General features: G+C 53.1%; 2 protein-coding genes across 6 annotated transcripts; both read left to right on the top strand.

Moving 5' to 3' along the window:
* The first annotated feature begins 498 nt into the window (after nt 1–498).
* CSF3R (colony stimulating factor 3 receptor) lies at nt 499–14,609 on the top strand. Of its 5 annotated transcripts, none has more exons than XM_082612649.1 (17): nt 499–585; nt 1,822–1,876; nt 3,802–3,885; nt 6,502–6,798; nt 7,727–7,850; nt 8,007–8,194; nt 8,985–9,154; nt 9,270–9,423; nt 9,516–9,595; nt 9,974–10,187; nt 11,069–11,257; nt 11,653–11,754; nt 12,367–12,513; nt 12,625–12,765; nt 13,012–13,105; nt 13,355–13,433; nt 13,817–14,609. In XM_082612649.1, exons 3-17 carry the CDS (start codon nt 3,822–3,824, stop codon nt 14,294–14,296), a joined length of 2,523 nt encoding a protein of 840 aa, XP_082468775.1. In that variant the 5' UTR covers nt 499–585; nt 1,822–1,876; nt 3,802–3,821; the 3' UTR covers nt 14,297–14,609. The 5 variants fall into 5 exon arrangements, with proteins under 5 accessions (XP_082468775.1, XP_082468774.1, XP_082468773.1 ...); XM_082612648.1 differs by having other exon boundaries at nt 13,352–13,433; XM_082612647.1 differs by having other exon boundaries at nt 12,367–12,765.
* A 1,817-nt stretch (nt 14,610–16,426) lies between these two features.
* Nucleotides 16,427–22,600, top strand: MRPS15 (mitochondrial ribosomal protein S15). Its single transcript, XM_082616147.1, has 8 exons — nt 16,427–16,656; nt 16,957–17,001; nt 17,897–17,972; nt 18,800–18,848; nt 19,329–19,413; nt 20,686–20,744; nt 22,009–22,200; nt 22,451–22,600. The coding sequence occupies exons 1-8, from the start codon at nt 16,521–16,523 to the stop codon at nt 22,586–22,588; spliced, it is 780 nt and encodes a 259-aa protein (XP_082472273.1). The 5' UTR covers nt 16,427–16,520; the 3' UTR covers nt 22,589–22,600.
* The last annotated feature ends 1,288 nt before the right edge of the window (nt 22,601–23,888 follow it).

The following is a 23,888-nucleotide window of genomic DNA, read 5'->3' as shown; positions in this document are numbered from 1 at the left end:
GCCATGCAGAGGGAGTGGGGAGGAAGGTACTGTGTTAACAGGATTCCCTGTAACCTGGAGGACGCCCCTCTGAATATTGGGAGGATCAGGGCCCCAAGGCTAGTGCTAAAAAGAGGCTTAGGGCCGAGGGAGCCTTCGAACCAGGGTCTGTCTCCAAGTGATGCTCCCCCAGGGCAGGGGGGTGCGGGGGCATGGGAATGGCACCCAGGCGGGTTGGAGCCTGGGCCCTGCCAGCCTCAGAGCTTTGAGGTCAGGAAATCCGGAGGCAGAGGAGGGGGACAACGTTGCCACATCCCTCTGCCCCTTTAAGACCCCCGAGGCAGGAAGGCTGCCCGGGCCCCACCAGCTTCCCTCCTAGGCTCCTTCCTGGGAGGAAGGGGCTGCCCGTGCCAGCTTCGACAATGCAAGGGCGGGAAGGAGGCTGGGCAGGTGTTGCAATCCGCAGCCCCTGCGCCTGTCAGAGGCCGAGCCATTAACGACAGGGCTGGGGAGAGCAGCCGGGCTGTGGCTGTTTTCAGGAACTTGCCTTGAAGAGGAGAGAAGAGACCAGGGAGGCCAGGCGGACGCCCAGCCGCAGGCTCCAGCGTGAGTAGGGGAGCCCCAGGGAGGGCTGGACCTTGGGCTCGAGGGGACCCTGGAGTCCCAGTTACGCTCCCCCAGCTCTGTCAAGGGCGTGCGTATGCAGGGGGCCTGGGAGCAGAGGTCCTGCCTTTAGGATTTGTCCCTTGGAACCAAGAGCCCTGGACACTGAGTTACTTTTCCTAGGGTGCCCCTGCTTTTCTTTGTATTGGGGAAGTCACAGACAAATATCTCTTTGAGGACACTGATCTGGGCTCAGGAAAGGGCTGGACTCGGGGAAGGGCATACTCATTGTCCCTCTCCCCATCTCTCCCTCAGAACCTATGTCTTAACTGCTCCCGTCTCCATCCCTGTCTAGTTTACTCTCCATCTCTCTTTCCTTCTCAGCCCCTCTCTGGCTTGCCATGCCTCTGAGCTTCTGTCTGTCTGTCTCAGAGTCTGTGCCTCTCTTTTTGTCTCTCATGGTTTCCTTTGTCTCTTGAATCTTAAAATCTCGATTATCTCTTCCTTCTCGGCCTCTGAGTGCCTCGGTCTCTATGTATCAGCATTCTTGTCTCTGGCTCTTTTCTCTCTCCTGCCCCAGTCTTTATCTCTGTGAGTCTCTCTCCATCGTTTTGGTCTGTGTATCTTACTTTCCTACTTTTTCTGCCTGTCTCTCTCTGTCTGAACCACATCTGGGAAGTCCTCTCCCTTGGTTCATTCCCAGCCTCCTCCTCCCCCCAACCCTCTTCCCATGGAAAGAATCCACGTGAAGGGGAGTAGAAAGAACAGGCGAGAGAGGGGTGTGAACTGGAGAAGGTTGGGTGTGATGGGAGGGAAAGGAGAGGAAAGCAGAAAGGGGGGGAGGGGGTGATGCAGTGACCCCAGGGGCCAGCGTGGTGTGCTGGGACTCAGAGAGAGGCCAGAGAGTGAGCCAAGATGGCTGGAGCAAGAGGGCAGACTGGGGGTCCAAGGAGCAGGGGACTCAGAAATGGGGCTTTGACATGTGCCGTGTGACACAGACAAAAGCAAGGTGGCAGTCCTAGGAGGCTGTGACCACGCAGCCTGTAAGCAGGGGAGGGAGGCACTAAACCATGCTGATTCCACAAGGCGGTGTCTTGCTTTATGGAGCCTGAAAATAACATGGTTATTGAGTGCTTCCTCTATGCAGGCTCCGTATTAAGTGCTTTTATCAGGGACCATCTCATTTCATCCTCACCACAACCCTGAGAAGTGGGTGCTATTGTTATCCTTCTTTCACAGATGGGGTAACTGAGGCTCAGAAAAGTGAAGTAACTTGTCCAAGGTCACCAAGCTGGTAAGTGGCGGAGCTGGGGTTCAGACCAGGTGGTCTGACTCAGGACTGGGCCCCCAGAGAGTGAGACCGTGCTCTACCTGGCCCCAGATCCCAGTCAGCTGGGGTAGGGAGCACCCAGGGCTGCCGTGGGGGACCAGGGACTGATGCCAAATGTGCCAACCCTTGGCAACCCTGGGAGAGGATGCCTGGGCCCCTGGGGGTTTGAGGTTGCATTGCCCACTCTGGATAGGAGCCAATGGAGAGGGATGAAGTGGTAATTCGCTGGGCAGGAGGGCTGGGATATGATCAAAAATACATGGAGATGGGCACCAGTGTCCCAAAATCTGGGCCAAGGAGGCTAAATCTTCCCCAACAAGTGTTCATGGGGGATAGTCATACTGGCATGCTGTAAGAAGAAAGTTGCCAACCACTGATTGGTAGACTGGGGTGCTCTGAACAGTTGTGCAGGTTTCTCACTGCACAAAGCTGCCCAGCAAGCAGAGGTTGAAATTCAGCCTATTCTCTAGTTGCCAGGTCCTAGTGTGGGGCTGCATTCGTCCAGAGGAAGGGGCACTTTTTTCTTGATTTGCAAAAAGGTGACTTATGGGCTAGCATTCACCTGGTGTCCTGATACTGCAACACGTAAGGATAGACCAGGGGTTTAAGTAAGACCCAGGCAGGCAGGAATAGCCTTGGGTATCTGGGCATTTCTTATTCACACCTCTGTCTTGGAGGGAGAGAAAAGGGAGAGGAGTTTAATTCTTTCTGAGCTCAGGGGATCAGCTGAGACATCACCTACATGTATGTGTTCATGTATGTACAGGCTGGTGATTCCCACTGACCTGCTACCAAGAGCGTCAATTAGTGCTGGAGGATCAGGTGTGTGGCCCCAAGACCCCAGTGGGAGCAGAGTGGAAAGGCTGGAAGCCCACCCCAGCGGTAGAAACCCATGCATACTTCCTGAGACTAATGAACTAATTAGAGGGAACTAATGCTCCCTCCATCTGGGCACTGTCACCATGACCACAGGATGCTTGGCCCCAGAAGGCCTCCAGAGGTCTGTGCCCAGAATTGGGGGTATCCTCCAGCCCCCCTTCCCTTTAGCCATCTCTGCGGCAGCCAGCTTCCCAAGGTGTAACCTGTCCTCAGCTACTCTGTGGAGTTGTCCCTTTCTGCCAGGGAGCGTCTCTGATATTCACCAGCGTCAGAGGAAAGGACTTTGAGCATGGCTCACCCAGGAGAACCTGCTTGGTACTCATGCATGTGCAACATGGACATGCCAGAGAATTAATACCCCAAGGGACAGCCCTTGACCAACAGGAGGCAGGAATTGTTGAATAAATGTGCCCATTCTCTCAGCCAGCCAAGGGATGAATTGTCCCTTGGGTGGACAGCTCTTGAGGTGTGTTCTACGTGGCTCCTTGGAAGTTTCCAGCAGGATCGAGCCCCAGTTGTCCATAAATGTGACTGGCTTGATGATGAACCCTTGTGTTGGCTTTCCCTCCTACCCATTTCATTCTCCCCACTCCCTCACTCTGTTCCTGGAATCTTCCCAAAAGAAACTCCCTGCATGCAAGCCTTCATCTCAGGCTCTGCTTTGTGGGGGGCTAAGACAGCTAAGACAGAACGGAAGTGGAGAAGAATACCGTTCCCTGCGGCTCCTTTCCCTGCTCTCTCCTGGAAGGCAAATAGAATAATAACAGCAGCTGTCACTTACAGAGTCGTCTCCTATGTGCCAGGCACTGCGTGAAGCCCTTGACTTGTATCATTCTGCATCGTCCTCCCAAAACCCTATGCAGTATAGGCTGTTGTTACCTCAATTTTGCAATGAAACTAGGCTCAGAGAGATCAAGTAACCTGGCCGAAGCCACACTGTGGCAGAGCAAGGACTAAGCTCAGCTCTGACTGCAAAGCCCATGACCTTAACCATCCCCCTCTGCCTCCAGGTGAGCACCAAGCCGGCACCATGGCGGGGCTGGGAGCCTGGAACCTAACGAGAGCTGCTCTGATCATCCTGCTGCTCCCCAGAAGTGAGTGTGGCCAGGAGCGAGGGTGCTGAGGGGAGAGGGGAGCACAGGGAGAGATGCTGGGGGTGGAGGAGGATGGCATTTCCCAGCACTGCCACAGTGCTCCTGGGACTCCCAGAGAATCCTGAAAGAATCAACTGGGCCACAGATGTGGGGTAGCCAGGCTCCCATGCATAGACCTCTGTAGGCAAACCACCACCTCTGAGGAAAAGTGAGAGGACGTGGGCTGGCCAGCCCGGAGAAGGTGGGGTAGACCCAGGTCTTGTCTGCAAATCTGTGCCGTGTTGTCAGAAGGAACCCCTGAGTCCTATGCAGCCTTCACGGGCAGCAAAGGGATCAGGGTGGAAGACGTAAGGAGGCAACTTTAATCATGAAATATAGAATCCCAGGGAATTCCCTGGCAGTCCAGTGGTTAGGACTCTGCGCTTCCACTGCAGGGGGCATGGGTTTGATTCCTCCTCATGAAACTAAGATCCCGCATGCCACATGGCATGGCCAAAAAATAAATAAATAAAATAAAATAAAAAGAATCCCAGGCAGAGCTTTCCAGATTATGGAAACTCTATCCTGATAGGTGGAGAGCCTCCCATCTCTGGGGGTATGAAAGCCAAGGCACAGCAGGGGTCGGCAAACTTTGTCTGATGTAATGTTCAGCTTTGCAGGCCACATACAGTCTCTGTTGTATGTTCCTGTTTGTTTTTTGTTTGGTTTGGTTTTCAACCCTTTCGACATATTAAAAATGTTCTTAGCTGGCAGGCCATACAAAAATAGGCCATCCTAGCCCTGCTGTGGAGGACTCAGTATCAGGTGGAGTTTTGAAGTAAACAGTTGGCAAGTTTCCTTCTAGTCTGAAATTCTGAGTGTGTGGAGTAGTAGAAGCCTCCAAGAACTTGCTCTGTGACCCTAAACAAATTGCTCCTCCTCTTAAGGGCTCAGCATCCCCATCAGCAAAATGGGCTGAAGAACACCTGGGAGAGGAGAGAAGGCATCGTGGGCAAAGTGCAGTGCTTACTCGTTTATTACATACGTATCCACCAAGGGCCTGCTCTGTGCTAGGTGCTGGGAATGCAGCAATGAGTGAAACAGCCAAGGCCTCTGGCCTCACAAAACCCATGGTCTAGTTTGGGGGACAAACAAGCAAATAATCACATGACTACATAATTATGAAAGATAATAAGAGCTTTGGGAAAGTTCAAGGGGCTTGGCCTGGTCTGGTTGGTCAGAACCTGGTCTGGTTCCCTGCAAGACGCCTAAATGTTAACCAGGTGAAGGAGGGGTGGGAGAGAAGCAAAGGAGCAGCTCCAAAAGGATCAGCAGGTACAAAGATCTGGAGATTGGAGGGAGCATGGCGTTTTCAAGAAATAGCAAGAAGGGGCTTCCCTGGTGGCTCAGTGGTTAAGAATTCACCTGCCAATGTAGGGGACATGGGTTCGAGCCCTGGTCCGGGAAGATCCCACATGCCGCGGAGCAACTACGCCCGTACGCCACAACTACTGAGCCTGCGCTCTAGAGCCCGTGAGCCACAACTGCTGAGCCCACATGCCACAGCTACTGAAGCACGTGCACCTAGAGCCCATGCTCCTCAACAAGGAAAGCCACAGCAATGAGAAGCCCGTGCACCGCAACAAAGAGTAGCCCCTGCTCGTTGCAACTAGAGAAAGCCCGTGCACGGCAACGAAGATCCAACGCAGCCAAAGATAAATAAATAAATTTATAAAAAAAAAAAAAAAAAGAAATAGCAAGAAGGCCAGAGTGATGGGAGCTGGAAAAGGATGGTCTGAGCTGGAACCAGGAGGGTTAGGCAGGGGCCAGGCCACAAGGGCTGTGAGAAGGATCTGAGTCTTTATCCTAACCATGGCAGCAAATATTTACATGACAGGCACTGTTCTAAGTGCCTTACACATGTTCTCACATCTAATCCTTCCAGCAAAACTAAGGTAGGGACTTTTTTATCCCCATTTTACAGATGAGAAAACTGAGGCACAGAAAGTCTCAGTGACACATCAAGGTCACATAATTAACAAGCAATAGAACCAGGCTCTAAACCTAGGCAGTCTAGTTCCAACATCCATGCTCTTATCCATCATACCATACTGCCTTTCAGAGGAATAACGTGCCATTGAAGTGCTATGATCCAGATGGGGTAACAATCAGATTTGAAATCTGAAAAGATTGCTGTGGCTGTGGGGTTCCTATCATTCTAACTATTGTTTCACCACTGCTGGGGAGGGGACTAATCTCCCATCTGGTGGTGTGCTGGGGTTGGCTTGCAAGTGCTGATTGTGTACATCTCTTCCCAGGTTCACATTCAGTGATGTCACACTGGTAGCTTGAAATCAGCCACGGTGGGAATATTTACACCAGGGAAAGCAGCCCAGGCTACAAACCGGGATCTGTTTCTCTCTGTATAGCCAGCTGATAAACATTCACCCACACACCGCTATCTTGATCTCACCCCCAGAGCCTCTCACAGTCCCCATACACGTCCTCCCCATTCCAGCAACACATCTTGGGAGGTAAAGCATGAAGGTAAAGGCACAGAGTCTAGGGGTACTGAGTCTAGGAGCCCAGCTCTGTCAGGCAGTGGAGTCACTTATGGCCCCTTCTCTTCCACTCCAGGCCTGGAGCAGTGCGGACACATCAGCCTCTCAGCCCCCATCGTCCGCCTGGGGGATCCCATCACAGCCTCCTGCGTCATCAGCCCGAACTGCAGCCACCTGGACTCGGAATCGCACATTGTATGGAAGCTGGAAGCAGAGCTTCAGCCCGGGGAGACACAGCAGTACCTGCCGAATGGGACCCTGCAGTCCACCATCACCTTGCCCCACCTCAACCGCTCTCGGGCCCTTCTCTCCTGCTGCCTGCACTGGGGCAACAGCCTGCAGATCCTGGACCAGGCTGAGCTACAGGCAGGCTGTGAGTCCCTGTAGCCATCCACCCACTCTGCCTCCAATGCCCTCCTGCCAATACTAACAAGAACTATTCTTTCTTAAGCTCTTGCTCAATAAGCACTTTAAAGGCACAATATCATGTCATCTTCCCTACCAGTGGGTAGTGTTATTTAGCCCCATTTTGCAGATGAGGAAACCGAGGCTCGGGGAGGGTAAGTGACATGCTAAAGGTCACAAACTAATAAGGATGGAGCCAAGATTTATAACAGGCAGTGTGGCTCGAAAGCCAGTATAGTAACCACTACTCCATATGGCTGCCGAGTAAGCCCAAGCCCTCAGCCGTAGGAGAGTGTCTCCAGGGAGCATATTCTCTATGAGCTGGGCTTGCTCCCAGCTTCTCCCCTACCCCAGTCTCAGCCTTCTGTTCAAACTGAGAAGGATGGATTTGTGCCAAGCCAATGCATAACTAGAAACAAAGAAAGACCAAGGTTCTCGTTTAAGAATCAACAATAGTGAAAGCTCACACTACAGAGTATTCACTATATGCCAGGCACTGCTCTGAGCACTGTATACATAGTAAGTCACTCAGCCCTCACAAGAACCCTAGGGGGTAGGTATATTACCATTACCCCCATTTTTCAGATGAGGAAACTGAGGCACAGAGCCGTTAGGTGACTTCAAGATCACACAGCTGATGAATGGCAGAACGAGGATGAAAACCAGATGCTACACTGTTACTGTCAAAGGGGGCAGAGTTGAGAGGGTTGGAGACTCTGTGGTACTTATCCCTGTAGGTGCCTGTAACGTAGCTTCCCCCAGGGCTGCCCCTCTGGGGTCACCCTGCATGGAGACAAGGGAATGACCCAGGGCAAGGAAACGAGGCCAAGTGGTCCCAGTAGGAGTTTTCTGAGTGGTCTTACCTGAAGCCCTCACTCTACCCACCCCATACACAGACCCTCCCGCCACACCCCACAACCTGTCCTGCCTCATGAACCTCACAACCAACAGCCTCACCTGCCAGTGGGAGCCAGGCCCCAACACCCACCTGTCCACCAACTTCACCCTGAAGAGCTTCAAGTGAGTAGGGGTCTCTATGCCAGCTCCCATTCCTTTGGGTACTGGGACAGAGCATGGGTAGGACTGTAGGGGTGGGGAGCCAGAGCCAAAGACGGGAGGGAGAAGGGAGCCTCGCTTTCTTCCCCTGCTTGACACCCAAGCCTGGCCTGTTGGCAGGAGCCGGGGCAACTGCCAGAGGCAGGAAGACTCCATCCCCGACTGCGTACCTGAGGACGGGCAGAGCCACTGCTCCATCCCCCGCAAACACCTACAGCTGTACCAGAATATGGGCATCTGGGTGCAGGCCAAGAACACGCTGGGAACCAGCGTGTCCCCGAAGCTGTGCCTTGTCCCCATGGACGTCGGTGGGTGACACTGAGTGTGGGGGAGGGGAGCGGCCCCCACCATGGGCGGACACAGAGAGGCACGGGGAGGGAAACACAGACCCAGCGACAATGAGACGCTGCAAGACCTAGAGGTAGAGGAGGAGGAGAGAGAAAAACAAAGTGGATGCAGTCGTAGACAGAGCTGTGGAGACACAGACAAGGACGTGGAAGAAACACAGAGGCAAAGAGATACACTCATTAATTCTTTCAGCAAATTTCTTGAAGTGCCCACTCTGCACTAGGCGCTGTTCTAGGTGCTGGGGATACGGCACTAAACAAAAAGGCAAAAATCGTGCCCCTGAAATGTTACATTCTAGTGGGCGAAATAAACAAAATAGAATGTCGGGTAATGGCAGGAAATTGAGCAGGGGGACGCGATGGGGAGAGGGGGCTGTTGCTATTTCAGGAAGGTGGTCAGGGAAGGCCTCACTGAGAAGGTAACATTTGAGAAGATCCTTGGAGGAAATGAGGGAGCAAGCCACTGGATATCTGGAAGGTAAGTGCTCCAGGCAGAGAGAACAACCAGTGCAAAGGCCCTGGGGCAAGAGTATGAAAGAGAGAGAGAAACAGACACATATACAGAGACAGACCTGCAGAAACAGGATGACACAGAGATGAAGAGACACAGAGAGAAACAGAAAGACACAGAGATCCCATAAATCGAGACCCAGAGAAGAAATGGAACCACAGACAGGGAGACAAGTGGAAGCTAGGATAGAGCCCGAGAGGACTGATCAGAGAAAGGGTCTGACGACCCCTCTCTTTGCAGTGAAACTGGAGCCCCCCACACTGTGGGCCCTGGGGTCCAGCCCTAAGGTGGCCCCGCCCCAGCCAGGCTGCCTGAGGTTGCGCTGGGAGACCTGGAAGCCAAGCCTACACATAGATCAGAAGTGTGAGCTGCGCCACCAGCCTCGGCTTGGAGAAGCCAGCTGGGACCTGGTGAGGCGGAGAGCAACCTCAGGAGACTGGGGTGGGGCTGGCTAAGGGCAGGGTAAGTTGAGCTGGCACCGAAGGGCACAGAGATCCAGGCTCAGAGCCACGCCCCCCCCACCAGGTGGGCGCCCTGCCCTCCAGGACCCTCCAGTATGAGCTATGCGGGCTCCTCCCATCCACAGCCTACGCCCTGCAGATGCGCTGCACCCGCTGGCGCCTGCCTGGCCACTGGAGCAACTGGAGCCCCAGCGTGGAGCTGACCACCACACAACGGGGTAAGTGGGTGGTGACAGGCTGGGAGCGGCCATCAGGACCCAGTCTGGCCTCCAGGGCCCTCCCTGACCCACTCTTCCTGCTCCACCCACAGCCCCCACTGTCAGACTAGACACATGGTGGCGTCAAAGGCAGCTGGACCCCAGGACGGTGGACGTGCAGCTGTTCTGGCAGGTAACCCCCTCTGAAGGCCATCCCTCCACCTCTTTCAACCCAAACAGACCCCTGCAAGCTGGGGCTTAGGACTCCAACAGGTCTGGGAGGCTTGGATGCATTTGTAGGTGATTTGCACGCACTTTGCATGTGCCTAGGAAGCTGGGCAGGGCCCTTCTGGAGAGACTACAGTGGAGGACTTATCTAGTTTGGTGCCTGCTGCATACACCGACTTGCTTTTTCCTTCCCTCCCTCCTAGGACCTGGCACAGAGGGAGGAGGGCTGGCTCCCAGCCTGGGGGGCTCAGTTCCTGGGACATGGCCACCCCATCTAGAAGCTCTCCCCTACTCCAGATGAGCTGGGCATCCCCTTATCTTTTTCCCCCTATGCCCACTGCAGCCAGTGCCCCTGGAGGAAGACAGTGGGCAGATCCAAGGGTACCTGGTCTCCTGGAGACCCTCAGACCAGGCTGGGGCAGACCCAATGCTCTGCAACACCACGGAGCTAAACTGTACCTTCCAACTGCCTTCAGAAGCCCGGGAGGTGATCCTTGAGGCCTATAACACAGCTGGGACCTCTCATCCCACCCCAGTGGTCTTCTTGGAGAACGGAGGTAAAGGGGGCCAGCAGCTAGTAGAGCATGATGGTTAAGCATGTAAATTCGGAGGCTAGACTGCCTGGGTTCAAATCTAGCCCTGTCACTTGCTAGCAATGTGATCTGGGCAAGCTACTTACCCTCCCTGGCCTCAGTTTACTCATTTAGCAAATGGGGATGATACAGTATCTAGCTCAAAGCATCGCTGTGAAGATTACGAGTTAAGACATGTGCCTGGCACAAAGTAACTGCTCCATATGTGTTAGCTATTATTATTACCATTAGCCAGAACCAGGTTAATCCGGTGGTGGTGCCTACACACACACAGTCTATTCTGCCAAGGAAATGGGAAAGAAAGCCCTAAGTTTTTCCAGCTAGAACACAGTCCCTGAGTTAACTGCTCATTCTCAGGGGATCAGCCACTACCAACCCCAGGTGCCCCTGAACATGGGTCCTCACGAAGTGAGACTCACAATAACAATAGCTAATATTCCCACTTCCCAGCTATGTGACCCTAGGCAAGTTACTTAACCTCCCTGTCTCAGTTTTCTCATTGCTAAGATGGGGACCGTAGTTGTGCCCCACCATGGGACTGTTAGCAGACTCCGTGAATTAATACCTACCAAGAACCACACAGGGTTAGCTTTCATCATCACCAAGCACTACTCCATGCCAGGCCTGTTTCATGTACCACCTCATTTAATCTGCACCATGACCCTACGAGGTAGAAACTTTTATCATCGTTTCCACCTTACAGATGAGGAAACTGAGGCTCAGATGTTGACTTACCCAAGGTCACCCAGCTTGTAAGTAGCAAAGGCCAGATTGAACCCAGGCATCTGGCTCCAGGGCCTGCATTCTTTTCATCTTCATGTCATCGTCTCCTACTCTGTCTCCAGGCCCACCCCTGGGCAGACTCCACACCGTGGCTCGAGACCCTTACAGCCTCTGGGTGGGCTGGGAGCCCCCCAGCCCTCAGCCTCGGGGCTATGTCATTGAGTGGGGCCTCGGTTCCCCCAGCCCCAGCGGCAGCCCTAAGACCTGGAGGATGGAGCATAATGGAAGCATTGCAGGGACCCTGCTGCAGGGTGAGGCAGGCCTGGGGGGCTGGGCAGGTGGGCAGGGCCCGGGAGAGGAGGGGACATTTTACCTGCCTGACAGTAGGCAAGGGGCGAGCTGAAGCACCCTAAAGAAGCAGATTCCCCAGTCTTTCCTGTTCTTTCACTGTTCTCATCTCACATCCTCAGAATCAGGAAGTCCCTCCTGCAGTCTAACTGGATCCTCTGTTTCCAGCCCTGACTCTGCCACCTTCCCAGCTCTCTCTTCCACTCTGCCCCTTACCCACACCAAATGGTCTGAAGAAGAGACTGCAGAGGCCAGCCCTGCAGAATGAGGCCCAGGTTATCCCTGAAGTCTGAGGTTAGCCCCCGAACATCATCAGAGGCTAGCCCCTAACCAGGGTGCCCCTATTTTCTCTCTACAGAAAACATCAGGCCCTTTCAGCTCTACGAGATCACTGTGACCCCCCTGTACCAGGACACCAAAGGACCCTCCCAGAACATCTATGCTTACTCCCAAGAGATGGGTTCGTCAGCCACCAAGCCTTTTCTCAGAATCCTCTCCTCTCTCTCAAAGCCTGTCTAGGCCCCCAGAATCAGGAATACGAGGGAACATTTTCTTCCTCCCCTACCTCTGGCCCAGAAGAGGCTCTCTCCCAATCCTAAGATTACCTCTGGCTTACACTGCACCCCTGCAGCTGGAAAGAAGTCAGGTGGTAGGGTAATAGAAATTGGGCAGCGAGCACGGCAGAATTCAGGGAGCAAGTCTGGCAAAAACTGATCAGGTGTCACGTGTGATAGAAATTAAACTGAGGACCTGGCATAAACTTAGAGAGTCAGTGGCAGAAATCAAATAATGAACCAGACAAAATCAGGCCTGGCAGAAATCAGGTAGCGAGGCTTTGGAGTCAAAAAGGAGCAGGTTCAAATCCCAGCTCAACCACTTACTAGCAGTCCGTGGGATTCAGGGAAAGTTCCTGGGATAATGAGGCTTGGACACGAGTCCCCCTGGACTCTCTTCTAGCACCCACCCCAACAAAGTGTCCCAGTTCTTGGGTCTGGGGAGCCACAAGAAGTCCAGCTGGGCTCTCCCCGCCGCCCCGCTCCCTGTCAGCCCCTGTACCTCTCTCTTCCGGCAGCCCCCTCCCATGGCCCAGAGCTGCATCTAAGGCACATTGGCAAGACTTGGGCCCAGTTGGAGTGGGTACCCGAGGCCCCTGAGCTGGGGAAGAGCCCCCTTACCCACTACACTATCTTCTGGACCAATGCTCAGGACCGGACCTTCTGTGAGTCTACCCTCAGTGCCCCACAGCCCCAGAAGGCCAGGGAGGGTGGGTTCAGAAGCCTTGGGGAGGCTCAGCAGCCAACCCAGACTCACCATTCTCCTCTCCTCCCAGCCACTGTCCTGAACGCCTCCTCCCATAGCTTTGTCCTCCATGGCCTAGAGCCTTCCAGCTTGTACCATGTCCACCTCATGGCTGCCAGCCAGGCGTGGGCCACCAACAGTACAAGCCTCACCCTGATGACCTTGGCCCTAGGTAAGGGGAGAAGGGGGCTGGCAGGACAAGGCTGTTGGGAGGGTGCCTCACCCAAAGGATCTCCATTTTGCAAGTAGATAAGCCTTGCATGGATCCCCTGATTTGGGGGAGGAGACCCAGCCCAGCCCTTGGATCCCAGTCTGAGGCGGAGACCCCCCAGCCCAGCCCTTGGATCCCAGTCTGAGGGAGGAAGCCCAGCCTCACCTACGTGCACTCTTGCCTCTTCTGGCTTCCCCCTCACTCTAGAGGAGTCTGAGCTGCACATCCTCCTGGGCCTCTTCGGCCTCCTGGTCTTGCTCATCTGCTTCTGTGGGGCTGCCCAGCTCTGCTGCAGACCCAGGTGAGTCCTTTTGAGAGACCTGACACCCAACTAACCCTGACTACAGGGAAGTGCAGACCTCAGTGAGCCGGTCTAGGCTCCTCTCGGCCTTGCCAGGCCTCAGGAGCCAGGTCTGGGGGTCGGGCCCTCCACCTTCTCCTCTCTACATGAAGGGGTCGTCCCTTCAGCTGCTGGGAGTAGGTGGGAGAAAGGATGGAAAGATGGGAGGGCATGCCTGTCCTAGCCTTCACCGGCCCCCTTTTCCAGCAGGAAGAATCCCCTCTGGCCAAGTGTTCCAGACCCGGCCCACAGCAGCCTGGGTTCCTGGGTGCCTACCATCACAACGGAGGTGAGAACACTGGAGGGAGAGGGAAATGGGGCTGGGGGTTAGGCTCCCACCCCGGGCTCAAAGTGAAGGGATACCCCTCTGAGGATGAGTACTCAGGCCTTCCCATCACTTCACCTCTTTGGAGCAAAGCAGACCTGAGTGCGAATCCCTGCTCTACCATTCAAAACCTCAGTCACCTCACTGTGAAATGGGACTAATCCCACGCAGAAGCATTGGGGAAATTCACCAGGCTAAGTCTGAACAGCACATAACACGTGTCAGGAACATATGAGATGCTTTGCATCCTTTGAGTAACCCTTTGAGTTTCAGCAAAGAGCAGCAGGAAGTGGCTGCGGCAGATATCTGAAATGAACCAGGCCCTCACCCCACATCTTTATGTCCAGGATACCTTCCAGCTGCCCAGCCTTCGGGACTCCAGCATGCCACCCATCACCAAGATCACGGTGCTGGAGGAGGAAGAGAAGAAGACAGGACCCTGGGAGTCCAATGACAGCTCAGGGACCTGTGGCCTCCCCAGCCTGGTCCAGGCCTATGTGCTCCAGGGGGACCCAAGAGTACCTTGTACCCAGCCCCAGCCCCAGTCTGGCACCAGTGACCAGGTCCTTTACGTGCAGGTGCTGGGCAGCCCCACAGGCCCACGGCCTGGGCACTACCTCCGCTGCGACTCCACTCAGCCCCTCTTGGGGGGCCTCAGCCCCAGCCCCAAGTCCTATGAGAACCTCTGGTTCCAGACCAGCCCCCTGGGGACCCCAGAGCCCCTAGTCCCAAATCCGGAGGATGACTGTATCTTTGAGACACTGCTTGACTTCCCTCTCCTGCAGGGGCTCCGGGTCAGTGGGGTGGAGGGTCTCGGGGGCTTCTAGGGCTTCCTAGAACTCCCCACCTGGGCCTGCTTCTTGATAAGCCTGGGCTATCCAGAGAAGAGGAGGTCAGTAAGCCCTTCACTAAAAAAAACCCCAGCCCCAGGAAAGGCAGAAAGTCTCCCAGTGTCCCCCTATCTCTGGCCCCTAGAATCCCTCCCCCATCCCCCCAATTTCCATGGGCTGGGCCTCCCACTTCAAAGGCCAGAGAATGTTTTTTCAAGCCCTGCCCACTAGCTTTTTGTACTTGTTTCCTATCATTTCAGTCTCTTAAACTGGCTTATGGTCTGATTTGGTTTGGCTTGGTTTTCAGAAACTCTTGAGTGTGCCTGAATCTCTGTTCTTTTTCTTTTCAGAGCCCTAGAAATCGGGGGGAGGGGGGCTTTACTCCTTAGAATCATTCATTTATTTATTCTTTCCTTAATTCCTTCATTCAGCCAGCCCTCACCTAGCATCTAGGCCCTGTGCTGGCAGCGGGGGTTCCAAAATGACTAGGCTCAGTCCATCCTCAAAGAGTTCCCATTCTAGGGACTTCCCTGGCAGTCGAGTGGTTGGGACACTGCGCTTCCACTGCAGGGGGCATAGGTTCAATCCCTGGTGGGGGAACTAAGATCCCGCATGCTGCACGGCGAGGCCAGAAAAAAAAAAAAAAAAAAAAGAGTTCCCATTCTAGTGATGGAGACTTGAGAAATGACCATTAGGGCACGATGGCCAGGGTTACCGAGGGAGTCACAGAGAACTGTGGGACATGGGGAACAGACCTCAGAAAAGAGTAGCCCCTGTTGCAGAAATGTAATTAAAAACAAAATCTCCTGCCAACCTAGAAAACCTCTCCACAAGGGTAGAAGAGGAAGAAAACTTTGTTTTAATTGGATGAGAATTAAACCAGAATGTCACAGGCATCAGCTCAAGAGTTTGCAAAGATGAAGAGAAATTGTATCTGTTTACACAGCCAAGCAGATACAACTCATTGCGTACATTTTCTCAAGATAATCACTAGTCCTCAAGCAAGAGGACTTGACCGCACTATTTGTCACACAGGAGTCATCCTAAATTCAGCTGGGAAATGGGGTAGCCACCTGGGTTTGCTAATTGCCATTAACCAAAGGAAAAATAAATTTCTCATATCTTTATGAGAGGAGGGAGGTTTGCAACTTGGAGCTGGGCACCTGCTGAAGTTAGGCTCCTACCCTCCAGCAGAAACTGGGAGACAGGGGCTCTATCTTTCTTAATGATTATATTTCAAAGAGCCGGCTCCCAGGTCCTTGAGAAACACATTCCTGGGTTGTAAAACCGGCAAGAGGCTTATTTGGCTTTTAAAAAGGTTTACATACATCTCAAAAGGGCAGAGAAAGAACTCACAGTTACGGGTATTCTAAAGTAAATGCTCTAAGAAAAGCAAGGGGGAGAAGAGTCTTTCCCTTTTTTGCACCAGGGAAAATTAAGATTTATTTTTCCTACTTTTAATTGGCATTTGTCCTTATACCCCTCATTTCACAAATATCAAAGCTAGTATTTCTTGAATACTTACTATATTCCGGGTGCTTTGCACACAACTGCCTCAGTTAACCCTCTAACAACCTAAAAGATAGATACTGTTATTACCACGCCCATTTCATGGTTGAGTAAGCACACTGTGGCCCAGAAAGGTTGAGCGACTTGCACACAGAATCACACAGCCAGTAAACGGCTACTCCAGCCCAGGGCTGTCCAAAATCAGCGACCTTAATCACCACGCTGCAACACTGCCAGAGAAGAGGCTGAAACCTAGTAGTTCTTACAGGGGTCCATCCTGCACTCTGGAGGGAGAGGGGGTGGAAATACTAGGTTGGGGGAAGAAGACACGACAGGCCCCAGGGAAGCCCCCAAGGTAATCGGGGCCCAAGGTCAGGTACATGGAGTAGGATTAAGGGCGGGAGGCATGCTCAAGAAAACGTGGCATCTTAAGAATTTATACAGCACCGCACGACACTAACGATGTCAGGCAACGACCAAGCTCCCTCAATCTCGCGCTACAGCTAACCAGACCTCTCCCCTCGACCCAACTTCGCGTCATCACTGAGTCCGGCCTGCCAATCCATCATCTCGGTCCTCATCTGCTCATCCGGTCTCGCAACTGCACTCGATTGGTCGAGCCTGAGCCAACATGGCGGCGCCCTATAACCAAGTCCGTACCGCGAAAGCGACGGCGGCCGTGGGGCGGGTCCCTCGGGGGTGAGAAGCCAGCATGCTGAGGGCGGCGTGGAGGGCGCTGAGTTCGATTCGGACCCAGGCAGTGACCCAGGCCCCAGTCCTCGGGCTGCCGGGCGGAGGGTGTGCCAAGCTTCTCTCCGTCCAGCGGGACCTTCCCTCACGTCTTGGAGGTGAGTAGCTGAGAAGCCGGACAGCGGAAGTAGGGAAATGGGGTTCGGCGGAGATAGAGGGTACGCGGGAAGAGGTTAGGGGGAGGGGGCGGAGTGTAGCGGCAGAAGAAAGAGTGGTGGGTGGAGAAGAAGTAAGGCGCGGTGGGAGAGACATGGGGTGTTCGGGGTGCGGAAGAAATGGGACTGTGGTTCTTGCAGAGGGGCCAAGACCTTGGAAGAAGGGTAACGCGAGGGCCGTAGACGAGAATCGAGGCTGGAGTGTTGAAGGAGAATGTCCTCAGCCCCCTCTTTTTCGTGTAGGTCTCATCCTCCGGGCCGCCCGCGGATATGCCACCCAGAAACCAGGTAGGAGCTCTTGGGTGGGATTTGGGGCGGAAGAGAGATTAGATTGCCTGGAAAGCTTGGGGTGGCCAAGGGGACAGAGGTCTCTACGTGGAGCCACGGGGGGGGAGGGGGGTGCGGGGGACAGGGGTGGGCCGGAGGTCCTGCGAAGAAGCCCACGTCCACCTTATGACAAAGCCGTGGGCCTGGAGCCTGCATGGAGGGCGAGAGGAGGGGAGGTGGAGGGTGGGATATAGCGCTTCGTGTCCGCCCTTCCGAGGGGGAGGGCCTGGTTTCCCATTCCCAGGCAGTCTGCATAGCTGTTCGGATCTCTTACTAAATCTTAGTGTTATTTAGTTAGTACTATTTGCATAGCGGCAGAGCAGGGGCTGACTGGAGAAGACAAATTGATCTCTCCCATGCCTCTCCCTCACCTACACGCACACACCAAGCCTGAGGGTCTCCTGTGATCTCTATTTGGTGTCTACAATTCAGGCATCTTAAAGTTCAGGGTCCCTCCTCAAGCCCCTTATTTCATTCATGCAGTCAGCCAGAGAGCATTAGTTGGATGTCTGTTCTGTGCTGGGCCGCAGACCAGACGTGGGGGATTCAAAGGGAGTCGACCTCAGTCCGTCCACAGGAGCACCCATCCTAGCGGGACGTCTGATAACTGTAGAGCCAGACAGGTGTGTGAGAAGTGCAGGCACAGCACAGGGTCTTGGGAAAGGCCACCTACTCCCAGCATGAAATATCAAGGCAGAGGCCCACAGGATTTGCAGAGGAGAAACTGAGCCCGGGGTTACCCAGTGCCTTGCTTGAGACCGTGGATGGCTCTGACAAAGTTGGTGAGAAGAGCCAAGTCCGGGAGGATGGGCAGTGAGAGTTGACCCTGGGTGCTTTCCATCCCTCCACTCGACAGTCCAGCCCAGCCGTGAAGATGACCCACCCCCTTCTATGCTGCTCAAGGACTACCAGGACATCCCTGGAATTGAGAAGTAAGCAGGAAGAAATCTCTTTGATGAGGCAGGGGGCCCTGGGAGGATTGGCAAGGAGGGGGCTTTGAGGTAGATGCTTGATGTATCTGCAGCTTGACTATGGAACAGGGCAGAGAGCTCTAGAAGCCCAGGCATGGTGAGGATGAGTGGGCAGCAGGGGCAGATGGAGCACACCTGCTTGTCGTTTTGGTGCTCTGGGTAAAGACCCTCTACCATGAGATACCAAGGAGGCACCATGCCTCACGGGTGTTTGTAGAAATCTTTCATCTCTTGATCCTGTGAGGGAAGAAACAGTGTCCCCATTTTGTAGATTGTCAGACTGCCCGTGTCATACAGCTCCTAAGGGGCAGAGCTGGAGTTTGAATCAAGGGCTGAAAGACACCAAAGCCAGGATCCTCTGCTCAGCCCCTGTCCTGTGCAGTGGGAGCTGGGCAGTCCCTCCAGTCCCTCCCTCTGTACAGTGTGACATGAGAAAGAAACAATGATTGTAGAATTGAAGTGTCTCAAGACAGATTGAACTATATTCCAGCTAAAATGGAAATCCTCTTTTTGCTCTCCCTGTGACAAGCCTGAAACACTTGAGCTGACAGCCCCAATTTTCTGTAGTTATCACATCATTCCACGTTCTCAGCCCAGCAAATCAGATCCGTGCTGACTTTGAATCCCTGAGAAATGGCACCCCACTTCCAGAGAGACTCATGTCGTAAAAGAAATTTTCACTCATCCTTGGTTTTCAAACTAAAATGAAAACAGCATTGCTCCCCTTCCTTCTTCCCACCCACCACCGCCGCCGACACCTGTCTCTCATTGCTATGGTTTTTCCACAGGGTTGATGATGTCGTGAAAAAACTGTTATCTTTGGAAATGGCCAACCAGGTGAGTGGCCTTTGCCAAGCCTTGGCCTCTCTCAGTCCTCTCCTCTGAGATTCCCTCCTACCCTGGTAACACCTCCCAGCCCATGCTTCTCAAGTCACAGCACTTATCCCACTCTCATTCTATATCCACTTGTCAAAACCCCCAGACTGAGCACCTCCAAGGCCAGGACAGTCTTGTTTCCCATTATACCCTTAGCACCTGACAAACAGTAGGTAAAGATAAAGATCTAATGCCTGAATGAGTGAGCACGGTTTGGGGACATTCATCCAACATTCTTCTGTCAGTGGCATTGGCCTTGGGCTCACCTAGATGTGAACAACCATGTGATTGGCCAGAGGCCATACCCTGATGAGCAGAGTAAAGTCACGCCCTGAGCCTTATGGCCTAGTTGCTATGACTGTGGCCCTGGCCCTGGAGGTATAAGGGCTAGTTCTTACAGGGTGGCAGACCTCACAGATGCTCGGTCTCTGTCTTCAACAGAAAGAGAAGCTAAAAATCAAGAAAGAGCAGCTGATGAACAAGGTCGTGGAAAACCCTAAGGACACCGGCTCCCTGGAGGCTCGAAGTTGGTCAGGGGGCCCTGGGGGAGTCAGGGTGCAGGGGAGTCTGCTAGCTGGTACTTGATCCAGGCCCCTCACCTGCAGATACGCTGGTATTAGATGTGGCTTGGTAAAGGGAGAGACGGGAAGGACCAAGGACAGTGAAAACTGGACTCTATCCGTGATGCTGTAGTCAGCACCCAGGTCCTGCCTCGTACCTCTGTATGAGCTCAGGCCAAGCTCCTCAGGAACCAGAGCTTGGCTCTCTCTCCACTCTGCAGCTGAGGTGGTGTGAAAGGGCATGGGGTCAGGGCCAGCACTCTCTGCACTCTCTGCAGTGCTCCCAGAGCTCAGTGTGTGTACAGCAAGGGCCTGCTGTAGTGACAGCCTCTCCTTGGGGCCACCTTCTGCTTTTGCCTTTGCAATATAGGTTTGAGTTAAACAAGAGGATAGCTGAGGGAAGGATATTCTGGGGCTTTAGGAGATGAGTGGGAGCTGATAATTCTGAAAACTCATTAATGAAAACACAGAGATAAGGATGGCAGCTGGAAGAGGCAAGGAGGAGACCCTTGGCAGTTTTGGGATCTTAAATTATTGCATTGGTGAGGACCTCCAGGGCAGTATTGAATCATAAACCATGATAGCAGCCATCCCAGACTAATTCCTGAATTTAACAGGAATCCTCTAAAGTTTTACCATTAAGAACGCTAATTTGGGATTTGGAGTTTGGCATGATACCTTCATGAGATGAAGGAACTTCCCTTCCTTATGCTTTGCTTTCTAAAGGAAAGATAATCCAAAGTCTTTTGAGATCTTGAAGTTCAGAGTGCTCTGGGAGTGATACAGAGGTGTACAAGAGCTTTGGTGATTGTTATTCCTTGAGGTCTTTTTAAAAAAATTTATTTTATTTTATTTATTTTATTCTTGGCTATGTTGGGTCTTCGTTGCTGCACGTGGGCTTTTCTCTGGTTGTGGTGAGCGGGGGCTACTCTTCGTTGCAGTGCGCAGGCTTCTCATCGAGGTGGCTTCCCTCTTTTGCAGAGCACGGGCTCTAGGCACGCGGGCTTCAGTAGTTGCTGCACACAGGCTCAGTAGTTGTGGCGCTCGGGCTTAGTTGGTCCGCGGGATGTGGGATCTTCCCGGACCAGGGCTCAAACCCGTGTCCCCTGCATTGGCAGGCGGATTCTCAACCACTGTGCCACCAGGGAAGCCCTTCCTTGAGGTCTTAAAACATAACCAAGGCCTGGCTCTTCCTTCCTCTGTGCCCGGCTCTCATCCTCTGTGGTTTGTGGTTTCAGTTGTTGCCTTGACTGTCAAGATCCACAGTTATGAAGAACACATGCAGAAACATCGAAAGGTAACCCTTGGGCCTCACTCACAGCTAGCTGGGGGAGAAGAGCCTGAGCGCTGATGGGCTCTGGGTCCAGAGAAACAGCTTGAGAAGCCAGGTGGCTAGAGCAGCAGAGCACCCACCCCTCAGCTGCGATGGGAAGCACACTTCCCTTCCACCTCCAGGGGTGCAATGGGAGGCTTACAGGTCAGTGCTGAGTGTCACTAACGGTCAAGAACACAAACTTCAGAGCAAGGGCACAGCGTGTGGCACATAGTGGGCGCTCAATAAATAGTTGTTGAATGCGTGCATGGAGTCAGATTGCCCCAAGTTCAAATCCCAGCTCTGCCACTGCCACTTACCTGGCTGTGTGGCCCTGGGGAAGTTACATGTCGAAGCCTCAATTCTCCTGTCTGTCAAACGGGGATCATAATAGTACCCGCCGACAGGATTGCAAGGACTCCCTGAAGTAATGGCAGCCAACATGACACGTATAAAGTATTTAGGCCTCATGCTAAATACTTTACATGCATCAGTTCATTTAACCCTTATACTTGTCTTTGTATCCCATTGTACAGAAGAATGAGCTAGGCTGGTGTCATTAAGTTACCCCTCCAGGCACAGGCACACCACTAGGAAATGATGTGCTAGGACTTGAAACTTGGTGATCTTGCTCCAGGGCCCACATTCCTAACCATTCTGCTGGATCTCAGCACAGTGTCGGACACAGAGCTGCTATAATTAGGCAATTGCTGGTATTTTTAATAAACACACAGTTGTGAACACTGACTGGCCCAACTCCACACCTAGCACCTCAGTGTTCCCTGAAGCTAGTTGGGCTGTTCCTTGGAGATCAGAGTTGGAGTCTGGAATGCCAGCCCCACTGAGGGAGCAGTGCCTGGCTGAGGGCAGGGGTTTTCCTAAGCCTTCCCTCCTCTCCACCCCAGCTGATAGTTTGCTGAGCTGTGCAGAGGCTGAGTGGGTGGTGCAGGGGAGAGAGCATGAGATGTGGAGTCAGACCACTAGACCTGGATTCAAGACCTGACCTAACACAAGGTCCCGACCCAGCAGTTCTAGAACCTTTAATGAATCAGTTAACATCTTTGAGCCTTTATTTTCCCATCTGTAAAATGGGAATGACAGTAACACTACCTACCTCAGAGTTGCACTAATATTTGCCTAAGACTGTGGGGAAGTTTCACTACCAGGGTAAAATGACCATCCTTTGTTACTGTGAAGTGGCACACCACTTATTTACATAATACTCAAAGTAATACCAACTCTCATACAGGACAAAGCCCACAAGCGCTATCTGCTGATGAGCATTGACCAGAGGAAAAAGATGCTCAAAAACCTCCGCAAGACCAACTATCCTGTCTTTGAGAAGACATGCAGGGAGCTGGGGATTGAGTACACCTTTCCCCCTCTGTACTACCGAAAAGCCCACCGCCGCTGGGTGACCAAGAAGGCTCTGTGCATTCGGGTACGAGTCGGGACTGCTGCTTTGGTTGGGGCCCCTCCAGGACCGCGGCGGGGAGAGCAGAAGGGAGGGGTCGTCTGTTTCTGAGCAAGGCGTGGAGCTGGCCCCAAGGCTTTCAGGTGGCTCCCAGGGCACGAAGCCCATAGAGAAAGGCTAGGGTGACCATCTGGGGGAGTCACTTCCCACCCCAGATGCTCGGAGTCAGGTTTTGCATAGCATTACAAAGTTTTTTCCTGCCCTCTCTCATCCCCAGGTTTTCCAAGAGGCTCAAAAGCTGAAGAAGCAAAAAAGGGCCTTAAAAGCTGCAGCTGCAGCAGCCCAGAAACAAGGCCAGAAGAACCCAGAGAGCCCTTCCAAGACTGGACCAGAGGCAATCAAAGAAAACCAATAAATGTTAAAATTATGTCTTGCTGCCTTAAAGAATAACAGTAGAGAAGGTGGGGCTCTTAGTGGCCTGAGGACGAGGAGGAATTCATTCCATCATGCAACTCTGGGGTCCCGGGGATATCTGAGGCAGAGTCCCTGCCCTCACACGCCACGGGACGCATTCTCATAACACGCCTCACACACACTCACAGAAACAACCCCCTGTCCTCCAGGGGGCCGTTCAGTGGAGGCAAGACTGAGCACACAGCAGCACAGAGGAGGCGTGAGGAGGCCAGCATAGGAACTGCCTTCTAGACGGGGCCCTATAGGATGAGTGGAAGTTCACCGGGCAGCAATGGGGAGCGAGGGCATCCCGGGCAGAAGGAATTGCAGGTGCAGAGGCAAAGAAGTGTACGGGTGCGTGCTGCATTCAGAGAGCAGAACTGGACATACAGCTTGACGGGTAAGCTGACGCTGGGATATGAGAGGTTTCATATGCTGGCTGAGGAGACTGTACACGGTCCTCTACGGAGAGGGGAGACAGTTATGGTTTGAAAACCAAAGGCGTGATGATGGCAACAAGGCTGTTTGATAGTTAAGCAGCATCAGTGTGGAGGTGGATGGGAGGGGGAGAGATCAGAGCGATTGATTGATTGGGGGGCAGGGGTTTTGGTGTTCAGACTGAGAATCTGGTAGAAGCTACAGGTCCTGTCCCTAAAACTGCACATGTACATAACATTGCTTATAAATTCTGGGGTGTCATGGATAAGCCCTTCCCCACAAAGCCCACCCACTTACACCAAGTTAGGTGCCAAGGCCTTGAAGCCTGAGTATGCTTAGCATGTTTGAAGAACCCAAAGAAGACAGTGTGTCCAAAACTGAGTGAGCAAAGAAGAGTAGGAGGTCTGAGAAGCAAGCAGAAGCCAGGTAATATGGAGCTTGTGGGGTGTATTAGTCTGTTCAGGCTGCCATCTTAAAATACCATAAACTGGGACTTCCCTGGTGGTCCAGTGGTTAAGACTCTGCATTCCCCATGCAGGGGGCCTGGGTTCAATCCCTGGTCAGGGAACTAGATCCTGCAAGCTGCAACTAAGAACCCACATGCCACAACTAAAAGATCCAGTGTGCCACAACTAAGATACAGTGCAGTCAAATAAATAAAATACCATAAACCGAGCGGCTTATACAACAAATTTATTTTCTCACAGTTCTGGAGGCTAGGAATTCCAAGATCAAGGTGCTGGTCTATTTGGTTTCTGATGAGGAATCTATTCCTGGCTTGCAGATGGCTGCCTCCTGACTATGTCCTCACATGTGGAAGGAGA

Source organism: Mesoplodon mirus (assembly GCF_964341445.2).
Source record: "Mesoplodon mirus genome assembly, chromosome: 3".
In the NCBI taxonomy this organism is placed as follows: domain Eukaryota; kingdom Metazoa; phylum Chordata; class Mammalia; order Artiodactyla; family Ziphiidae; genus Mesoplodon; species Mesoplodon mirus.
This window is presented reverse-complemented; position numbering and strand designations above follow the sequence as displayed.

What these genes read in the sequence shown, in the direction of transcription:
- CSF3R (XM_082612646.1), top strand. Translation starts at nt 3,822, where the DNA reads ATGGCGGGGCTGGGAGCCTGGAACCTAACGAGAGCTGCTCTGATCATC. An exon ending in GGCTGAGCTACAGGCAGGCT is followed by an intron (nt 6,799 to 7,726) that starts GTGAGTCCCTGT and finishes CCCCATACACAG; the next exon opens with ACCCTCCCGCCACACCCCAC. An exon ending in TGCCTACCATCACAACGGAG is followed by an intron (nt 13,434 to 13,816) that starts GTGAGAACACTG and finishes CTTTATGTCCAG; the next exon opens with GATACCTTCCAGCTGCCCAG.
- MRPS15 (XM_082616147.1), top strand. Translation starts at nt 16,521, where the DNA reads ATGCTGAGGGCGGCGTGGAGGGCGCTGAGTTCGATTCGGACCCAGGCA. An exon ending in CCTTCCCTCACGTCTTGGAG is followed by an intron (nt 16,657 to 16,956) that starts GTGAGTAGCTGA and finishes TTTTTCGTGTAG; the next exon opens with GTCTCATCCTCCGGGCCGCC. An exon ending in ATATGCCACCCAGAAACCAG is followed by an intron (nt 17,002 to 17,896) that starts GTAGGAGCTCTT and finishes TCCACTCGACAG; the next exon opens with TCCAGCCCAGCCGTGAAGAT.